Raw genomic sequence first — 21,986 nt, forward strand, 5'->3', positions numbered from 1 at the left:
ACCAGTTACTGGCTGCTGGCTGCTCCCAGAAGGAGTGTAACCGTGGGTGAGGCATCTCCCTTTGGCTGAGAGCAAGCCCTAGTGGGTACCCAGTATGAACCATAAGCAGCCAGTGTTTGGCAGCTGAAGACATGAGTGCCTCAATCCTAAAGGGAGACCTGAGCAGCCACCAGAGCATCAACTACATGTGCATCTCCAGATCTTTTCTCATTCCTCTGGCTCCCAGATGAGAAGAACCAGCCGTTACCCACAAGGAGGTTATGGGAACATGGACTCATGCCCTTTGTGGAGCTGACACACCAGGGGATGCTGCAGGGAGGCCATTGGTCCTAATGAGGAAGGAAAGAGCAAGTGGCCAGTCCAGGAAAAGCTGAAAAACACTGTCTATTTAAAACCTAGAGCACCTGGGTGGCTCAGTCAGTTGAGTGTCTGCCTTTGGCTAGGTCATGATCCCAGGGTCCTGGGATCAAGCCCCGCACCAGGCTCCCTGCTTGTGGGAAGCCTGCTCCTCCCTCTCCTCCCTGCTTGTGCTCTCACTCTCTCTCTCTCAAATAAATAAATTCAATCTTTTAAAAAAAAGCCTATAAGGATAGAATGGGAGAAAAATATTGCAAATCATATTTTAAGGGTTTAATATCCAGAATATATAAAGAACTCCTACAACTCAACCACAAAAAATGACAAATCATCCAATTTTAAAATGAGTGAAAGTCTTAAATAGACATTTCTCCAAAGAAGATACGCAAATTGCCAATAAGCACATGAAAAGATGCTCAACATCATTAGTCATCAGGGAAATGCAAATCAAGACCACAATAAGATACCAGCTCATACCTACTAACATGGGTATAATTTTAAAAAACCAAAAAAGCAAAACAACAAGTGTTGGTGAAGAGGTAGAGAAATTGGACCCTATATATTGCTGGTGGGAATGTAAGATGGTGGGACCACTGTAGGAAACAGTTTGGCAGCTCCTCAAAAAGTTAAACAGAATTACCATATGACCCAGCAATTATATTCTTAGGTATATACCCAAAAGAATTGAAAGCAGGGACTTAAACAGATACTTGGTGTGCCAATGTTTCTTGATTGCAACATTATTCACAATAGCCAAAAGATGGCAACAACCCAAATGTCCATCAACAAATGAATGGACAAAAAAACTGTGGTCTCTACATACGATGGAATATTATCCAGCCATGAGGAGGAATGAAGTTCTGGTACATGCCACACAATCTGGATGAACATTGAAAACATTAGGCTAAATGAAATAAGCCAGATACAGAGGGCAAATGTTGTATGATCCATTTATCTGAAATATCTAAAATAGGAAAATTCATAGAGACAGAGTGTGGATCAGACATTACCAGGGGCTGGAGGAGAGGAGAGAATAAGAAGTCATTACGTTTAATGGTTATAGAGTTTCTGTTTGGGGTGAAGAGTTTAGGATGTAGATAATGGTGGTAGTTGCACAATGTTGCGAATGTAATTAATACCAATGAACTGTACCCTTAAAAGTGGCTGAAATGGCAAATTTTTATGTTATGTACATTTTACCACAATTAAAATAAAACACATAGGAAATAGGTAAATCCATAGACAGAAAGCAGATTGGTGGTTGCGAGGGGCCGGGAGGAGGAGGGAACAGGGAGTGATTGCTCATTGGGTACTGGGTTTTCTTTGAAGGTAAGAAACTATTTTGGAATTATTTTTTTAAAAGATTTATTTATTTATGATAGACATAGAGAGAGAGAGAGGCAGAGACACAGGAGGAGGGAGAAGCAGGTCCATGCCGGGAGCCTGACGTGGGACTCGATCCTGGGACTCCAGGATCACGCCCTGGGCCAAAGGCAGGTGCCAAACCGCTGAGCCACCCAGGGATCCCCCTATTTTGGAATTAGATGGAAGTAGTGGTTACACAGCATCGTGAATGTATGGAATGTTGCTGAATTACACACCTTAAAATGGCTACTGCTATGTTATGTGCTTTTCACCTCAATTTTCTTAAAACGAGGAGGAAAAAAAACCTGCAGAGAAATAAAATCTATGAGATGTAGCCAAATAGGTACTCAGGGGGAAACGTATAGCCTTTCCAGTGACACATTTATTAGAATATAAAAAATGAGAAAAATAAATGAATTAACTTCCAAACCAAAAAGTGTGAATAAGATGTTAGAAGAGAGTACCTTAGACCCCAGCTTTCAGGAGGGGGAGCCGGAGGATGCTTCTTCCTGGAGTTGCGTTTGAAGTTCTAGAACTGTACTATCCAATATGGTAGCCACTTGCCACATGTGATGTTTAAATTTAATTGAAATTTAAAAGGCAGCTCCTCAGTTGCACTAGCTGCATTTCAAATGCTCTACAGCCCGTGTGGCTAGTGGCTACCATATTGGTCAGGACAGACCCAGGGGACAATGAACAATAAACTAGCAAGCAAGGAACATGTGAGTTTCCAAGACTGTTGAGAACTATGAAGAAAATCCAGGAAGGCAATGAGTTTGGTTGGCAAGGGGAGTGAAGGATGGGGATGAAATTGGCAAACACTAGACATGCTGGGCCTTCTGGAGCTCTGCTCTGCCGAGGTACCTCTTCATGCTGTCCCACTCTCCTCACCCTCTGCTCCTCACCTGGCAATCCTGGACCCTTCCTTTGCAGACCTTCTGTTTTGGGTGGGCTGGTGAGCTGGGGCCTGGGTAGAATCAAGAGACCCAGGTAATGGGCCTGGAGTGGCCTTGCTGTGAGGCCTTATCCTGTCCTTTTCCCAGGCTGACATTCTTTAGCTCTAGCAAGCCATGTGGCTGAAGCTGACGGTTAGAAGTCCACAGAGACTAGCTCTCTCCAGTGGCCTTGAATGCCAGGCTCAGGAGTCAAGCATTCATCCCAAGAGCCAAGGGGAGCCGCTGAAGAGGAAGAACACTAGCGCTTTGGCATTTAGCAGTGTCACTCTCCAGCTGCAGTTTGGAACCCACAGAGGTCTTAGAGTGGACACAGAGAGACCAGGGTGAAGGTGATACAGCTGTCCAGGTGAGCGGTGGGAGTGACAGAGGCAGAGGATAGAGAGAGGAAATGGCACCAGGAGACCTAACTGAGGCAGAATCACTATGACCCAGTGATGGTCATAGCTGGGGTTTCCCAGAAGCGTGCCCAAGACAAAGATTCAAGTGCAAGTACTTCATTTGGGAACAGGCAGCACAGTGGAGGAGAGGAGAGGTAAGTCAGGGAAGGGGAGGTAGCCAATGAAGGGAGTGTTATCAAGCAAGGATGGCTGGAACTCCTTCCCACTGGGCAGCTCCAGGAGGCAGTGTAGAGCCCATCGGTCCCCCCTGAAGGGTGGAGTAGCTGAGGTATTTATACACCAACTCCCCAACAGTCACTCGCTGAGAGCTGTAGCTGGTTTGTGGGCAGAGGAGGGGTTGTGAAGTCTCTGGTAATCCTGCCAGCCACATGTGAGCAAAGCAGGTTCCAGCTGCTAGAGAAAGCTCCCCCTTCTCCTACAGGGATGCAGATGCTGAGAGTTTGAAGTCAGTCTGTTGGGCACCATGGTGATGAGGCCACAGGAGTATGGGTGGGCACCCACAGCCACCACTGTAGTGACCAACTGGACATGAGGCCAGTATCAGTCAGGCACTTGTTGAATGACACAGAAACCCAGCTCAAACTGAAGCAAAAAGTCTCAACTTGAGGTCTCATATCTGACACCTCAGGCAAGATCTCCACAAAGGACTCCAGGCTGACCCTCTGCCAAGCACAGCAGCCCTAACAGAAAGTGAGGCACCACTTTCCCAACAGTCTACCCCTAATCCCAGAGCCAACTCTCATTGGCTAGGAAGGGTTTCTATCTCTGAGCCAATCAGTACTCAAGGATGTAGGGCTCTGATTGGCCAGACTGGGTCATGTGTCCACTCCTGGGGTTCTGGGATAGGGCTGGCACCACCTAGACCATAGGAGTAAGAGTGGGGTGGAATCATTTTCCAGACATGATGAGGATTGTTATTAGCGGAAGGACACACAGAAGAGGGAAAAATTCAAGGAGATGCCCAGGTGTCTGGCTGGAGCCCCACTGGGTGACACTGAAGCATTTTACTGATATGGGAACACTGTGTGTCTGCTCAGAGCCCTGGAAGGCACTGGCATTTAAAGGGAGGAGAAAGATGGGTGTGAGAGTCCCAGAAGTCAGAAAAAGGGACTCTTAACAATGAGGGCCCCGTCACAGGAAGGAAAGAAGTTGAGAGGTACTTGTGGTCATCAAAGTGTTTAGCTGGTCTCTGGAGGACTCCCTGACGGTAGCAGCCATCCTGTAATCCTGGTGGCACCTCTAGGACAGAGACCCAACTCCCCCTACCACCCGGGGCATCATCGGTCAAGACCACCACCAGGTCTTGGGCCAGGCTTTGTCCCCCAGAGAATGAGCATGTGCCAGCACTTCACAATTCACCAAGCACTTGCCCACACTTTCCTTCACTTCTTCCTCTTGGCACCATTTGACAAACACAGTCTGAGGCTTAGGGAGGCAGCCAATGTCCCAGGCTCACATGTTGGAGCAACTCTGGATTCCTGGGGTCAGGAGTACCTATGATGTGAAATTGAAGCCAGCTTCTCCCTGGGAAGGCTGAAGAAGGTGCCTCCAGGGCACCTGGGCTGAGAGAGCTAGGTGTGGCGTGCACTTCTGGGGCAGCCACCGCCAATTGTCTTCTAAGCCTGGTGACCAGTCCTCTCCACCTCCAGCATTTCTGGGGCATCAGGCCCCTGCCAAGCCAGTGAGCCAGCAGGGCTGCATTTGCAAATATCTGGCCTTACTTGAGTGGGCATCAAGGACGTATTGCTGCACACACAGTTCTCCAGCTAGAGAGCCAAGGAGGCTGGCCCCTGAGCCCAGGGATCACTGTGGCCCTCAGGGGATGTAAGGGAGCCAAGAAAGGATATGGGGGTGGTTTTGCCTGAAATTGTCTTCAAGAAGAGGTTTGCCCAGAGGAAGCTGCTGCTGGCTGGAGTGGAGGCATGTCCTTGATTTTCTGGAACACTGATGGGGTGCCTGGCATCAAAGTTACCTGTTTTGCCTTGGCTAGAATGACCCTTCCCAGCCTTGGTTTCCCCGTCTGTAAAATGAAGATCATGGTCCCCTACCTCATGAAGCTGTTATGAGGATATGGTATAATGTAAATAGATTTCAGTGGATTTCCTCTCCAGCCTGGGGATGAATGCTCTCACAAGCCACCTGGTGGAAGCAGAGATGCCACTCAACCACAAGGACTGTCATGACAGTGCTCTGGCCTCCAGGATGGGGTCCATCAGGCTCTTAGAGGCAAGGAGGGTCTCTGGCAGGAAGGGTGAGACCTGAGCGCCTGCAGAAGTCTTGGGGCTTAGGAAGGCTTAGAGCATAGTAAGTCATGAAATGGCTAGGTCCAAGGAAATAATCCTCAGATCCTTAAGGGTCGTGGGTGCCACCAGCTCCTGGCGACAGTTGCAAGGCAGCTATGCAGAGGAGTAGGAAGAACTGAGGATCCCTCACTGCCCCAGCCACTGGACCCACTGTGTGATTTTGGGGAAGTCATTGCCTTCTAAGGGCCTCAGTTTCCCCCACCTGTAGGATGAGGGTTTCACCTAGGCCAGTGTTTTCCTCGAAGTATTTGGTGGGCTCTGGAATTTGCCTTAAGAGCTGCTCTGAGGAATAAGGGAGTCTTAGATACCAGAACCCATTTGGTGTATTCGTTTCCTATGACTGCTGTAACAAATTTTCAGAATTTAGTGGCTTACGATAACACAGATTTATTTTATAGTTCTAGAGGTCATAAGTCTAAAATGGGTCTCAGGGGATACCTGGGTGGCTCAGTTGGTTAAGTGTCGGCCTTCGGATCAGGTCATGATCCCAGAGACCCAGGACTGGGCTCCCTGCTCAGCAGGTAGTCTGCTTCTCCCTCTCCCTCTGCTCCTCTCCCTGCTCGTGCTCTCTCGCTCACTCTCTCAAATAAATAAAATAATTAATTGACTGATTGATTGATTAAATGGGTCTCAGAACTGCATGCCTGCTGGAGGCTCTAGAGGAGAATCTGACTCCTTGCCTCTTCTAGCTTCTAACGGCTGCCCATATTCCTTGGCTAATGATCCCACATCCCTCTGACCTCTGCTTCTATCATATCTTCATGCCCTCCTCTTAAAAAGACTCATATGATTAGGTCATACCCTTCCAGATAATCCAGGATAATCTCCCCATCTTGATCCTTAATCATATCTGCAAAGACCCTTTTAACATGTAAAGAAACATAATCAGACGTTTGGGGGATTGGGACATGGGCAACTTTGGGAGCCATCGATCTGCCCACCACACTTAGCTTCAGCCAGAGCCTGTCCACTCTGACCTGGCCCACCTCTCCAAGATCTCTACCCCCACTGCGCTGGTCCTCCCTTGCTCTGTTCCAGCCACACTGATTGTTTTCAGATCCTCAGCATGCCAGGCACACAGTCCATAGCAAGGCGTGGGACTCCTCTGAATAGAGCTGGTGATTGGGCCAGGGCTTAGATACCTCGCTAACCTCCCCTCTGCTCCATGGTACAGATGAGAAGACTGAGGCATGGAAAGGAAAGGTAGTTGCCAAAGTTTGAGATTGGTATTTCCAGCATGGTTCTGGATAGAAGATCCAAACAATCCAGCTGCCCTATTTTACAGATGAGGAAACTGAATCGCGGTGGTTCCACCTCAGTGCCACCCCCACCCAAGGCCTTGTCCTGTTCACCCAGTCCTGAGGATGTGCTCTTGTTACTGACTCACTCAGAACTCTGGTTCCAGACTGACCACCATTGATTTGTTCCAGTCAGAAATGATGTGCTAATGGGCTTATTGGCTTCTCTGATGTTTACAGCCCCCAGCGCCCATCCCAGAAGTCACACTCCATAAACATCTATTGAGGGACAGAGCATGTTTTTATAGAGGGTCTATATTTGATGTAGGATTCCTCTGCTAAAGTCAGAGTTGGATAGTACTGTCCTCAGACCCAGGTGAGATGGGCCCTATCCTGGGCCCTACTCTTTAGAAGGCTTTTCTTTCTTTCTTTCTTTCTTTCTTTCTTTCTTTCTTTCTTTCTTTCTTTCTTTCTTTCTTTCTTTCTTTCTTTCTTCTTTCTTTCTTTCTTTCTTTCTTTCTTTCTTTCTCTTTCTTTCTTTCTTTCTTTCTTTCTTTTTCTTCTTTTTCTTTCTTTCTTTCTCTTTTCTTTTCTTTTCTTTTCTTTCAGATTTTGTTTATTCATAGAGACAGAGAGAGAGGGGCAGAGACACAGGCAGAGGGAGAAGCAGGCTCCATACAGGAAGCCAGATGTGGGACTCGATCCTAGGTCCCCAGGATCACGCCCTGGGCTGCAGGCGGCACTAAACTGCTACACCACCAGGGCTGCCCTGCTGGCCCTCTTTCAACCATGTTGAATCATACATAAGCAAAAGTGTTCAGGGGACAAGAGGACATGCTCACCCAGAGCCATACTCTGGATACTGAGCACCCAGGAATTCCATACCCAAATGGCCCCAGGCCTGGTTCCAGGACTAGTACAGGATCTTCTCATGGGTGACCTACACTGCCAGTGGGACCATCCCTAGGCCTGATGGTATATGGAGTGAACTTGGGTGGGTGTGTGGTTCCTTGTAGCAAGGGACAAAGTCAGACACAGGAGGAAAACAGAGGGTGAGCCGCTCCCCCTCCACTACATTCAGTCATGGAATTTGGAGGAGACCAAGAAGTCTGAGTTTGAACTTGGCTTTCCAGGTTATTATGAAGATATATTCATTAAGGTAGGAGCTGTTTAACAGTTTGCCAGCCTCAGCTATGGTGCTGGTCTGTGGGCCTCCATTTGTATTCTTGTCCTCCACCCTACAGTGTTAAGGGTAAGCCAGAAGTCTTCAGAAATCCTCCCAACCCAGAGATCTGTGGGGGTCTGGGTGACATTCTCAGCACCTTGTCCCTTCCGAATTCAGCTGATCCCTCTCTGTTTTCTCTCCCCAGGATAGCTGCTGCCCGGGAGAGGCAACCTGGGCACCCCACTAAGGCAACGGCCCCTGCCCTGAGGGCTGGGATCATGAAAGGCCTCGGTGACAGCCGCCCTCGCCACCTCTCTGACAGCCTGGACCCACCACATGAGCCCCTGTTCGCAGGGCCCGACCGCAACCCCTACCTGCTATCGCCCACAGAGGCCTTTGCCCGCGAGGCTCGCTTCCCTGGCCAGAACGCTCTGCCTGGGGATGGTCTCTTCCCACTCAACAACCAACTGCCGCCTCCGAGCAGCACCTTTCCTCGCATCCACTATAACTCCCACTTTGAGGTGCCAGAGGAGAGCCCCTTCCCCAGCCATGCCCAGGCCACCAAGATCAACCGGCTGCCTGCCAACCTCCTGGACCAATTTGAGAAGCAACTGCCCATCCACCGCGACGGCTTTAGCACGCTCCAGTTCCCTCGTGGTGAGGCCAAGGCCCGTGGTGAGAGTCCTGGCCGCATCCGCCACCTGGTCCACTCTGTCCAACGGCTCTTCTTCACCAAGGCACCCTCACTGGAGGGCACAGCAGGCAAGGTCAGTGGCAATGGCAGCAAGAAAGGTGGCCTGGAGGACGGCAAGGGCCGGAGGGCCAAGAGCAAGGAACGGGCCAAGGCTGGGGAACCCAAACGGCGTAGCCGCTCCAACATCTCAGGCTGGTGGAGCTCTGATGACAACTTGGACGGCGAGGGTGGCGCCTTCCGCAGCAGTGGCCCAGCCTCCGGCCTGATGACACTAGGCCGACAGGCGGAACGCAGCCAGCCTCGCTACTTCATGCACGCCTACAACACCATCAGCGGGCACATGCTCAAAGCAGCCAAAAGCAACGCCGCTGAGCTGACCGCCCCACCCCCCCCACCTGCACCCCCAGCCGCCTGCCCCAGCCTTGGGGTGGGCACCGACACCAACTATGTCAAGCGGGGCTCCTGGTCTACTCTGACCCTCAGCCACGCCCATGAAGTGTGCCAGAAGACCTCAGCCACCTTGGATAAGAGCCTGCTAAAATCCAAATCTTGCCACCAGGGTCTAGCCTACCATTACCTGCAGGTGGGTCCCTGTTAGGATTAAGGGTGGGGTGAGGAATGTGGGGAAGGCACCAGTTCTGAAAACCCAGCTGTACCACAGACTTGCGTGAAAAGTCACTTCACTCTGGGCCTCCATGAGTAAACACCTGTGAAATGGTGTCTAGTGGTACCTGCTAATAGGGGATTCTTTCCACTGGTCGTGCCTTCAGCAGACATTGATTAGGGTTCTTTCGAGCCCAGCCCAGAGTAGGAACTAAAACATACACCTGCCCTCTAGAGGACAAATCTGGAAGCTGTGCCATCCACCCTCCTCAGAAGACCAATTGCATGGCATTCTAATTGCCAGCCTCGTGCCTGCCACCCCCACCAGACCAGAGGCTCCTTGAAGACAGGGACCACTGGTGATGCAGCTGCATGTCCCGAAGGCCTAGGACAGGGTCTGGCAGAGAGGAAGGGCTCAGGAAATGTGAGAAGAGAAAGGGGTAGAGGAACAGATGGACATTTAAGTGAACAGAGTGAGAAATAAATAAGACAGAGCCCCAATTATCAGGATGCTGGGAGAGAAAGTTGCATGAACAAATAGTCATATCAGTGAGAGCGGAGTGTGATGGAGGTCAGCAAGAGGGCTGCAGGAGGCCCTAACCCAGCTTAGAGGACTAGCTCTCTTCTTTCAAGTGTTAATGTTTATTGAGGCACTTAATATGCACCAAAGCTAGGTTCCTGGAAAGTGGCTCAGAAGACATCTCTGTTGCTACACATCCTCCTGGGGCTCTTCAAGAGCAAAGCCAGTGGCTATGAACTGGGTGCACTCCCTGGGGGCAGAACCCAAGCTGTGGGTGGAAGTTACAGGAAGCAGATTTCAGTACCCACCAAGGTGGAAGGGGCTGCTTCTGTAGGTAGTGAGCGCTTCATCCTAGGGGGTGTGCCAGCACAGGCCTGGCCAGCCTTTGGAAGCACATTAGATACATTTTGAACCAGATGCACATCAAAGTCTGACAAAGCCCCGAGTTATAAAAATTCCAAAGACAGTGAGACTATGGGGGGAAAAGCTATTTTTTTCAATAGGAGAAAAATGGAAATCTAGGCAGTATTTTATATATTTAAGGCTTTTGTGGCTCTCGATCCACTTCCTTAGTTTAGAAACATCAGAGAGGGTGGTGTGTGACCTGGCTCTCTCTCAAAATGGTGTGGTTTGGTCTGATCATGTGAAAATGCTTCAGGAACACCATGAAAGGGTGGCTCTGCAGGCCCTGGGGCTTATGTTGCCTGATTGGGTCATGGGAGGTGGGTCAGGGGCGATGCTGGGGATGCAACAGGTTTTAAGCAGGAATATCAAAGGCCATGTTCCCCAAGGGACAGGTGGAGATAAGGAGATGGAGAGCAAATGGTCTGGGAGGTAGAACGTGCAGGCCCTAGTGACTGGCTGAGCAGTTGGCTCGGGGGGTGGGAGGGGGGTTGGAGTCCTGGGGTGGAGGAGGGGAGTCCCAGATAGGAACCATCCCTCAGCTGAGAATTGGCCACTGGCAGTATGTGCACTTGGAAGGGTGTGGATCTGTGTAGGTGTGGTGATGTTGGGAGTGTGCATTTTGCCTGTGGTAAAGAATGGCAATGCTGTGTATGCCGAGAAATGTGTGTCACCTGGGCATCTGTGGTGAAGTGTGTAGAACCTTGCGAGGGTGTGCACTCTGTGTCGAGGCAAAGACAGTGTGGTGGAGATGTGCTGCAGTGTGTCCGCAGTACAGTGGCTGCTGCTGTGTTTGTGAGGAGGGGTGTGGTTTGTGAGGATGCTCTGTGTTCACACGGTATATTTGTTGAGGGGCATGCATGAGATGAAGTGGCTGCTGTGGGGTATGTCCTTGGTGAGATGGTATGTATGGAAAGGTACGTTTGCTCTCTGAAATGTGTGTATGTGGCAAGGTGTGTTCACTCTGTGCTTGGACCGAGGTACCTTATAAGTGCTAAGATGTGTAATCTTTCGTCATGAGGTGAATGTCCACTCTGTATACATGTCTGATGAGAAAGCAGCCCTTTTTCCAGGTCACCAACTGGCTGCCAGACACCCACCAGCCTCGCTGCACGCTGTGCCTTGGCTTACCCACTAGTAAGGGACATAGGAATGGATTGACTCCAAGGACCCTACCCCTCTACTGATGTGCAGGTGTCCCCTGACCAGCCCTCTCTGCCCCCACCCCTATCCTAGGACAGGATCTTGGTGCCAGGCCTGAGGACCTGTCTGGCCTGATGTTCTCATCTGTGTAGTGGGATCATAAGCCATCATCTAACATAGCAGGGTGAAGTGACGGGAACACGGTGGGTGCTCAGAAAAGGAGCTGCAGTGGACACCGTTGTGATCTTACAGCCTGGGCTGTTTTGCTGGGGCACACTCAGCTTGGGATCCATCGAGAAATCTGAGGAGAGGCAAGGATTTGCTTAAGGCCACACAGTGAAGCTGTAGCAGAGCCGTCTCTGGAACTCAAGTATCCTTCCTGCTGCTGGGTGACTTCAATGGCAGTACCCAGCAGGGAAGGCCGAAACCTCCGAGGTGGGGAGCGGGGGAGCTTCAGGGCCCGCGGCACATCCCCTAGCTGGGCTGCTGGCTCCGCGCTGACAGTGAGCGCCGCCCGCCACCCCTGCCCACCCTCGCTGAGGTCTGTCCGCCCTTCCGCAGGTGCCCGGCGGCGGCGAGTGGAGCACCGCGCTGCTGTCCCCGCGCGAGGCGGACGCCGCGGCTGAGGGCCCCATCCCGTGCAGGCGCATGCGCAGCGGCAGCTACATCAAGGCCATGGGCGACGAGGACAGCGATGAGTCCGGCGGCAGCCCCAAGCCCTCCCCCAAGACGGCAGCACGGCGCCAGAGCTACCTGAGGGCCACGCAGCAGTCGCTGGGAGAGCAGAGTAATCCCCGCAGGTGAGCACGCGCGCCCACTTCCCAGAGCCCCGCCCGCAGGCTAGCCCTGCCCCCTGGAGCTCCGCCCCTGGAGCTCCGCCCCCGAGGGCGCCGCTCCGAAGTCCCGCCTCCTGGGAGCCCCGCCCGCAGACTAACCTGCGTCCCCCGGAGCTCCGCCCCCGGGAGGGCCGGTCGGGTGGCAGAGTCCAGTCCCGGGAGGGCTCCGAGGTTCCTGAGTCCCGCCTCCTGGGAGCCCCGCCCGCAGACTAACCTACCCCGCCCCTCCGCCGGCGCTCCGCTCCCAAGTCCGAGTCAGGTCCCGGGAGGGCTCCGAAGTCCTGGCCTGCTGGGAGCCCCGCCCACAGGCTAACCTGCCCGGTTGGACACCTCCCCGTCCCCCTGCGCGTGAGCTCTCCCCTGGGAAAGCCTCCTCCGCTCTCAGCCTCCGCTCACTAGCAAGGCTAGTCCCTAGACGAGCTCCTCACAGGTGTGTCCCACCCCTGGGAACCGCACTTTCCTTCCCTATGGCCCCCTAGGGAAGCCCCGCCCCACAGATGAATCCTGCCCTACAGCCTCAGATCCAGGTGAACCCGGGCTCCCAAAGATCCAGGCCCCCTAGGTAAACTCGACTTTAGTTAGCTTCCTTCCCGAGATCCACGTCCTTAGGTTGACCCCTTCATTTGACGAGTTGACTCCGGAGAGCCCCGCCATTTGGTGAACCACTCCATAAGCCCCCCACAGTTAAGTCCTGATCACTGGTGAGCCTCATCCTTTGGTAAAGGATAAGGAGAGTCTCTCTAGAGTGACTGGCCCCGCCCACAGGAGCCACATCACCAGATGAGTTCCACTTCCACACGGGAAACGGGCCAGGGAACCCTCATCTTCAGGTTAGGAGAACCCTGCCCCTAGTGAACCCACCATTTGTACTAGCAAGGTACTTCCCAGAAGGCCAGACCCCGCTCTAGGATGCCCCTGTAATTGATCGCTGTGGTGAGCTCCAAGACCAGGGAGGAGGATGTCCAGAAGTCAAAGGGAGATAGACCTGGGCCATCACCCTGCCTGAAATTCCACCATTCAGCCCTATCCTGTTGCTTTAAGAGTTGGAAGAGTTAATGAAAATATGAACAAATGAGATGCATGCACCCAGAAAGCAACAATTAAAATGTTAGAGAAAGTCCATTAAGGTTCAGCTTTTGGCTTAGGTCATCAGATCATGATCCTGGGGTCCCGGGATCAAGCCCTGCATGGGGCTCCCTGCTCAGCGAAGAATCTGCTTCTCCCTCTGCCCATCTGTCCCTGCCCTTCCTGCTTGTCCTCTCTGCTCTCTCTCAAATAAATAAAAATATTTAAAAAGCAAAATGTTAGAGAAAGGTGAGGCTTTCACATGCAGAAGTCACCATGGGGATCAGAACAGAAAAGAATGAGGGGGGAAAAAGTTATAGAAAGCCCATCATCAAGTACAAAACAGGTAAAACTTAGTAGGAGGAGTTCAAAGTCCTTTGAGGAAAAAGCAAGTAAGAAACAAAAAGAAGAGTTAAGGGAAACAAACTTAGTCCTAGTTCTTCAACTACTGGGGCCAAGAGCCGAGGCTTCTGGGAGGAGGGGGTCTGGGAGGACTGCTACAGAGGGAGGAGAGCAGGGAAAGTGATAGAGCACCGAGGCACGGAGGGGCAGGGAGGAGCAGTGTACTCAGAGAAGGCCAGAGCCTCCTTGCCACAGGAATTTGCTTAAGGGATGCACAATAGGACAGGAGGCAGGGAATGGCCCCAAGGTGGGAATGTAGGACACCACTGGTGAGTCCCAGGTCTGACCCAATCTGAGCCTCAGTTTCCCCATCTTTAAGTGAAGGGGCTAAGCTGAATGATTTCTGAGACCCCTTCTAGTCCTAGGATCCAACATTTCCATGAATGACCAGTGGGCACTGAGGTGGGAGCAGAGCACAGGACCTAGGCCCAGACCTTGAATGAGAAGGAATAAATAATAATAGTAGTAATAGTAATGGGCGCCATCTGTTAGCACTTGCTGCACTCTGGGCTCTGTGCCTGCTGTAGTGCACTTTAGCATGCGTTACTGAATCCTCCTCATCACAGCACCAAGCAGGCAGGCACAATATCACCCCCACTTTATAGGTGAGGAAACAGACATAGGCACAGGTCATGACTTGCCCAGGGTCACTCAGTGAGGAAGCTCCAGTCCCATCCCAGCCAATCTACATCAAGGCCTGAGCTGTTGGGTGCTTGGATCTTAACCCCAGAGCAGGGGTGAGGGAGAAACCCAGGGTCAGGTAGATGTGAGGCAAATTGAAGAGCAGGGACCGTGAGATGAAGTGGTGAGTCTTTGGGGGCCTCTTGGAAGCCACCGGGATATCGTGTTGAAACTGATGCTCTTTGGGGAGCTCAAGCCAGAGATCAAGGCTGTGAGCCTTGACCTACCGCCTCTGTCCCCCTCCTGGAATTTCTCCAGACCTGTAGGGGAAGGGGCTGTAGAATTGTGCTGGCTTGGTTTGAAACCGTCAAAAGTGAGCTTTTGCTGCCACCTCGTGGCTATAGTAGAGAAAACAAGTAAGGATCACCAGCACCCCCCAGATTCAAGCCTCTGAGCTCTCCCCCTGCTCAAGGCCCCCGACCTGCCCGCCCCCGCCACCCTTTACATCACCCCCCCCCCCGCCCCCCGCAACACTACACAGGTTGGCAGTGACTTCCATTTTCCCCTCTGCCACTGGATGACCTTGGCCAGTCTTTCCCCCTCTGGGCCTCAGTTACCCAGGCTGAACAGTGGGTGGGCTGAGCCCTGTCTGCTCCCCACCCTCACCAGGAGTCTGGACCGCCTGGATTCAGTGGACATGCTGCTACCCTCCAAGTGTCCGAGCTGGGAGGAGGACTACAACCCCGTCAGCGACAGCCTCAACGACTCCAGCTGCATCAGCCAGGTGAGGGTGGCGGGTAGCCAGAAGGTCAGTGGGCTTGGAAGCCCTAGCTCCCACTCAGGAATACAGACATCCAGCCCCTGCCCCTGCCCAGCGGTCCCCAGATGTCTGCACTGTGCTTCTGTTTGGTCTTTGTTTCCATGGCTGCCTGTATGTATATATCTTGCCCCACCGACTGTCCTGTGGTGGCTGGAGAGCAGTCATAGGGCGTGACATGGCATGGCCTGAGCTGAGGGCCCAAAGGAGGGGCCACACCACTGCTTTGGGACCCAGGAGCCTGAAGATGGCATGAGGAGTCCCTGAGGAACTCAGGAGACCTGAGCTTGAGTCCCAGTCTTGTCACTGAGAGTATGAACTCGGGACAAGTCACCCCTCCCTGAGCCTCAGTTTCCTGATTTACGAAGAAGGGTGATAATTCCTATTTCAGAGGGTTGTGAGGGATTGATGAGATAGGAATGTAGTGTTCTCAGCAAAGGGCAGCTAACTTTACGGTTATTATTGTTATCTTGCTGTGTGACCTTGGGTAAGTTGCTTCTCCACTCTGCACCTCCACGTCCAACAGGCTCAGTGGAAAGTTGGACTTTCAGGGCCCAGGCACCAGATAGCAAATAAACAAGCTGTGCTGCACTTTTCATTCTCTTCACCCCCAGCTCCTTGAACCCTCACAGCCACACTCGGGGGTGGGTGTACTGATTATTTATATCCCTATTTCACAGATGAGGAAATTGAGGCTCAGATAGGTGAGATCACACCGCAAGGAGGAGGCAGAGCTGGGCAGAGATCCAGGGCTGTCAGACCTACACCTGGACCCCAGCCCCTGCCATATGCATAGTACTGTAGGGTTTGCAGAGGGAGGACCAGCCAAGTTTTGAGGGCTCCCCCCATGGTGTGGATGGGGAGATGAGGCCCAAAGAGGGCAACAGCTGCTAGGAGTAGCAGAGTGGGGCAGTGGAGGTGCCAGGTGCACACTCAGCCTCCTCTCTGGGCAAGTCCCACTGAGTGCAGCCCCATGACCTGGGCTAACGCACCACTTAGACCTGGAAGGCTTTGGGATCTGAGCCCCTTGCCACTCCACTGTTCCTGGCCTGGCCAGGGCATTCCCCCCGCCCCCCCCCCCCGCCCACTCACTGAGCCCCCAGACTCCTGCCCTCAGCACTGACATTCCCAGACCAAAGAGACTGACCTCTGATGTGGGAGGACTAGAGCACCCCCACCATGGGACTCTATCCCTGCCACCCTCATGCAGGCCGCATCAAGTCTCCTGGCCTCCAGGCCTGCCACCTGCACTCTGTTCCTGACGGCCAGAGGGAGCTTGTGAAGGATGTAAGGCAGATCACACTACATCCCTGCTCCAAACCCTCTGGGGCTCCCGCCTGCCCCCAGTGAAAGCCAGACTCCTTACTCAGCTGTGTGTGGCTCTGCCTCCCTCTCACACAGGATCTCAGACTTGCTCTGTCACCTGTCCAGCTCCAACCACACTGGCCTCCTTTCTGCTCCTCACACACCTCACACACCTGTCCCCAGCTCTGCATTTGCTGTTTCCTCTCCCAGGAGCACCCCTCTTTTAAATCTTTGCTCAGCTGCTGCTTCTCTGCCTCCCTCTGTCTTGGCTCAAATGTCACCTCAGGGGAACCTGCCCTATCACTCCTCTAAAGGAGCCCCCAGGACACCGTTCCCTTACCCAGCACCAGCACTATCTGAAATTATATCTGTTTATTTACTTGCTGCCTGTCTTATTCTTAAGACTGGGAGCTCCCTTCAGGAGGGGACCTTGCTGTGCAGTTCCCCATGGCTTCCTTGTCCTCGGCACAGGACACAGGTGTTCACTGAATGGATGGCTTTCCTCCCTGTGTCCGCCATCGTACCTTGTTTTCTTGTCTCTGTCTTCCTGTTTCTGTCTCCTTCTGTTTTTCTCTCCTCTCATTCACATTCTTCTGACTCCCTCTAGCAGGTCCCACATCTATGTTTCTCTCTGAGTCTTTTTCTCTCACACAACCCATCTTCACCTTTGCCTGGCCTGGCATCTGGAACACTTTTGTCCTTTGGCCACACCAAAGGGCACGTGGAGTCAACCACCCTGAGGACCCCAGCAGGTCTCTGCCATTATCCTCTGCCCAGTCCAGCTGTCTCCTAGTCCAGGGTCCTCTGAGCCCTCAGACCCTCACCCCTAGAAGCTTGAGTAACCCAAGCCACATATGTGGCCCTAGAGTCAGAGATGTCCTAGCTCTGACTGTGTCTCTGAGGCTTTGACTTCTGCCAGAAGGAGCTCGCCTCCCACCAGGCACTGGACTATATTGGCCCTGACCAGGGAAGAGAAGGCTCTGGGCTCTGTGCTTAATCTGGAGATCTGGGGTGGGGGTGGGGTGCTGCCTGCCTGGGTGAGAGGCAGCAGACAGGGCATCTTCCAGGGGCCAGACCAGAAGAAAGATGTGTAAAGAACAAATTGCAAATCCTCAGAAGGAGTAAGCCTTCCTGGATTACTGGAGGAAGCTAAATAAGACCTCCTAGCACCTGGGCCTCAGCCAGTCTGGGGAGGAGGTTAAACCAGCCAGCCGCTAGTTCTCTTGCAACTGAGTCTGAATACCCTACCCCAGCCCCCAGCCTTGGTCTCCCCATAACTGTCCCCCCTCTCTTTCCTGCAGATTTTTGGACAGGCCTCCCTGATCCCCCAATTGTTTGGCCATGAGCAGCAGGTCAGTATGTTTGCCATTCTCTTGTACCCCAATTCCAGAGTCCAGGGCTAGGTCTGAGGCCTGGCATCTGAATGGTCCTAGCCCCTGGCCCAGGCGGGTGCAAGCATAGCCGGCAGCAGGAAAGCTACCTTTGGTGAGCATGGAGTCGAGTCTCATGCTCTGCCCTCACCTTCCACTCACTGACCCTTCTTTCACTTCACTTTTCTGTGTCTCAGTTTCTTCCTCTCAAAAACAGGGGGGAAAATGGGCTAGGCCCTATGGATGGGGCAAGCAATAATCCCAGGATAAGGGAAAGCATACCCTGAGAGTCTTCTAGCTAGTTTTATTTAGACTGTTTATTTGGGCTGGTGGTTTGGGCCTTGGGTCTCAGACCCCAGATCCCCTAACTTGTCTCCTTTTATGGGCTCCACAGAGACCTTTAAGGTATTGGGGTGTTGGCATGAATTCAGGGATGTTTCAATTTTACAAAACTTGGTGGGGATGGAGCTAGTCCTGGCATACTGCCTGGCTACCCTAAGGGTGCCTGCCCCCTCCCTATGCACACCCTCCTGCCCCTGGAAGTGGCCCTCCTTCTCCCCAGGTTCCAGCTCCAAGACCAGAAGGAGAGGCTGAAAGATGCTCCAAGCTCATCCCCTCATTGTGGCCAGGAGTGGACAAGGAACCTGTCCAAGGGGCAAAACTGGGACCGGCCCCTCAACTCCTGATTCTAATTGTGGATGCTTCACGTACCTCCCACGTTCATGTCATAGTTCTTCTCAAGCACATTATTCCAGAGGGTCTTTGGGGAGCCCACTGTGGGCCAGGTGACCTCTTCCTCCCCTAACTTCCACAGACCTGTGGTAAGGATGTGTGTCATGTGTTAACATATGAAATTCCAGGGTGTTCTCTATACATATGTCCTCAGTGATACACACACCAACAGCCCTGACCAGCTGGCCTAACCTCCAGAGCTTGGGAGCATCTTAACCAATCCTTACTAATCCTTGCACTCACCCCATAGAGCTTCCTATAATAATAGGGACAGGTCACCAGTTACTCTCCTGACAGTATCCTAAGCATGTGATATAAATTATCTTATTTAATCTTGACAACAAGCCTATGAAATGTGCTCTGTAATTACCCCTATTTTATAGATGGGGAAACTGAGCACAGAGCAGTTAAGTGACTTGCCTGCACTCATATTGCAAAGAAATGATAGACTCGGGGTTGAAACTTTACCAGTCTAGTTCCAGAACTGTGCCATGCCCGCAATCCCAAAGCAAGACCTCATTGCCCTTGGCAATCACAGGGGCCTCTTGGTGTATTTCAGGTTACAGCTGTGGAGAATAAACACCTGTCTTTTTAAAACCCACTCCAAATGAACTTTGGGTATGCCACATGGCCTACATTTTAATTTATCAGTGTTATCCGACAGGGCATTCTGTGAAGATGGAATGTTCTAGAATACACGCTGTCCCTTAAGGTAGCATGAGCAAGTGAAATGCAGCTAGTGTGGCTAAGGAACTGAAACTTTCATTTAATTCCAATTAATTTAAACACTAAATAGCCACACATGGTTAGTTGCTACCATATTGGACATCGCAAATTTAGACCTTTCCAAACATATGCTCCACATTGGGTGATGATCCATCTAGTCATTTTACCTGATGCAGTGGCAGACAGTGGGTGTTTAATTTAGTTAGAAAACACTGACCCAGAGGATAGTGATAGTCGGAGGCCACACAGCCAGGCCCGGGGCAGAGCACTCCATGTAGTGCTCAGTCAGCTTCTGCCTCTTCCCTTCTTGCCCAGGCCTCCTCCCAGGACCTCCACTCAGTGTCCATCCTTTGCCCGCTGACCCCTCAGCGTATACTCTGTGGTCTCCAGTAACCATCATGGCCTAAGACCTGGGTCAGACAGACCCTTACAGAACGCTGGGAGAGTATATTTATGGTGGGTCCCTGAATGGTCACACTCTCAACTGCAGATTTGTAGGATCTTGGATGGCCATCTCTAGAAAGACACTTAGAAACCATCTAGATGGGTCTGAACTAGGTGTGAGATGGCAAATAGCATACATGTCACCATTCTCCATACTGCCCATGGCAGACATTACTAATCAATCCTCCCTGCCACTACCCTCATTCCAATTTTGTCTAATCTCACCAGACAACTACATATCAGCTTCATCTCTGGCCTCTGCCTCCATTCTAGATTCCCTTCCCAACATTCATTCTGTATGCCAGGGCCAGATTAATCTTCCCTAAATTCATACTTGGATTATTGATTCAGCCACTTCCTCACTGGGTATGCCTGGCAAGCATCTTCTCCTCACTGGCCCTCAGTTTCTTTGCTTGTGAAAATAAAGGAATTGGACCATAAGATGGTGAATATCTAGCACACTTACTGCCTCCTCCCATTCCAACATTCAAGGTAGACATTACTAGTTGATTATAGCCTTCTTTGTGGCTGACTTCAGATGTGGCCTCAAGATCTATCAGTTGATCAGTATGGACACACAAGATCCATTAAGTATCCTTAATAGTTTCTCCTGTATTGTAGATATTGGGAAAATTGAGGTTCAGAGAAGTCTCAGGGGTTGCATATATTTCTTAAGGGCTCCATCTGCTCATCCCATACCATGAGTGAGATGGGAGGAAAGGGTGAGCAGACTGGAGGTCCTTCAGACTCTCCAGCCCTGCCACTGTACCAACCACCGAGCACCTTGTCCCTCCAGAATGGGCACTGCTGGCCTCTGACGCCCACCTTTGCCTGGCTAGGTACGGGAGGCAGATCTGAGCGACCAGTATGAGGCAGCCTGCGAGTCTGCCTGCAGCGAAGCGGAATCTGCAGCTGCGGAGGCACTGGACTTGCCGCTGCCCAGCTACTTCCGCTCCCGCAGCCACAGCTACCTGCGGGCCATCCAGGCGGGCTGCTCGCAAGAGGAGGACAGTGTCTCCCTGCAGTCCCTCTCCCCCCCGCCCAGCACTGGCAGCCTCAGCAACAGTCGCACGCTTCCAAGTGAGTACTGAGATGGGGGGGGGGGTGTTTTTGTTTTTCACAAGGGGGCCCCAGGGACCATTCCTGGTGGATCAGATGCGGGGAATGCTGGGGAAGAATTCATGGTGGGCTAGCCAGGTTTGGAAGGATAGTTAGGAGCAAAAGCAGGAGGCCTTGAAACTGAACTTCCCACTGACTGGCAGATTAGAGCTCAAATGGGGGTCACAGAGGCAGATGTCATCACTGGCAGAAGGTTGAAGGGGTCAGAGAGGCCTGTGGCTTTGAGATACTTGGTTGCCCCTGACTCTCCTGACCCTGGTTCAGAGCAGCCATCTCCTGGTGAACAGGGTTTACTGAAGCCCTCCCTCCCTGTTTAGATTAGTTCAAGTAAGTCAGCCTATGGTGAGGGTTAGAACCTGCCTGCCGAGAAGAGATGGTATCTGCACTGAGACTTCTCAGCAGGATGGGTTTGCAGGTTTCTCTCATATCCACAGAGACAACCTGTCCTTCATGCTACTTGTTCTAAGTCCTCTGGTGACAGTCTGTGCAAGATCAGAGCAAAAGGGAACGCTGCGTCACAGAGCAAGCCATGAAAACCAAGGCCAGGGAACATCCTAGATAATTTCTGGTTTAATAGAGAGAGCTTCGATCTTCGATCTCAAGGGCCAGCTAGTTTTCCTCCTGGAGTCTCAGTTTCCTCACCTGTAAACTGAGGCCTAAGACAGACCCCAGAGAGTTCTTGGGGAGACAAAATAAGTTACTGTGTGTAGGGGATGTTCAGGCAGGGCCTTACATGCGGTGGGATCTGTTATTCTTGGTTCTCAGATTTGACTCTGACTTTCCTGGCAATCAAAAGCAGTTGGGATTGGATTGTTGTAGGAATATAGACACGTTTCCAGTGCTCAATTGGTGTTCAATGTAAATAAATGAACTTGAATCCTATGTATATTCTATAAACAGGAAATTAATTTATTGAAGGAACTTGTCTTTGCAGGGGGCAGAGCAAGAAATGACTTTCACTATTGCCTTTCAAACCCTGGGTAATATCTGGGCAGATCCCTGAGCTTTTTCCAGTCACTTTTAGACCTTAAGGAATAGCCTCATTTTCAGGTATTAAGAGTCCAGTCTGGCCTCACTGCAAAGCTTCAGCCTTATCAACCTCAAATCTCATGCTTCTGCAGGTAGGGACTGACTCGGACTATGAAGCCCACAGTAGGGAGCTGGGCGTGGTGGTCATTGTTGTCTCTGTTCCTTGTTCACTAGTGGCTGTTTCTGGTCCCTTCGGGGGGCAGGGGAAGGTAGCCAGGACAGGTGTTATCTGGTGTCAGGACTCTCTGTATGACAGATGCCATATAGTGGATCTTTCTGCTAAGTGGTGCTTTTGAAGTTTCTTCTGTTCTGCGGGACCCTTGGAGTGCCTCCTTCCCTGGCTGGGGCAGTCCCCCCGACCCCAGCCCACTGCTTC

At 51.8% G+C, this 21,986-nt stretch overlaps 1 protein-coding gene across 3 annotated transcripts in view; it reads left to right on the forward strand.

The window, feature by feature from the left end:
* DLGAP4 (DLG associated protein 4) overlaps positions 1–21,986 on the forward strand; it is a 195,258-nt gene that overhangs the window by 101,097 nt on the left and 72,175 nt on the right. For all 3 annotated transcript variants that reach the window (XM_025469950.3, XR_003145099.3, XM_025469949.3), the window contains 5 exons: positions 7,988–9,059; positions 11,706–11,944; positions 14,738–14,852; positions 17,492–17,542; positions 20,302–20,542. In XM_025469950.3, coding sequence (XP_025325735.1) covers positions 8,061–9,059; positions 11,706–11,944; positions 14,738–14,852; positions 17,492–17,542; positions 20,302–20,542 — 1,645 coding nt within the window. In that variant the 5' untranslated portion in view covers positions 7,988–8,060. Of the gene's footprint in view, positions 1–7,987; positions 9,060–11,705; positions 11,945–14,737; positions 14,853–17,491; positions 17,543–20,301; positions 20,543–21,986 lie in introns of those variants that run through there.

Source organism: Canis lupus, chromosome 24 (genome assembly GCF_003254725.2).
Source record: "Canis lupus dingo isolate Sandy chromosome 24, ASM325472v2, whole genome shotgun sequence".
In the NCBI taxonomy this organism is placed as follows: domain Eukaryota; kingdom Metazoa; phylum Chordata; class Mammalia; order Carnivora; family Canidae; genus Canis; species Canis lupus.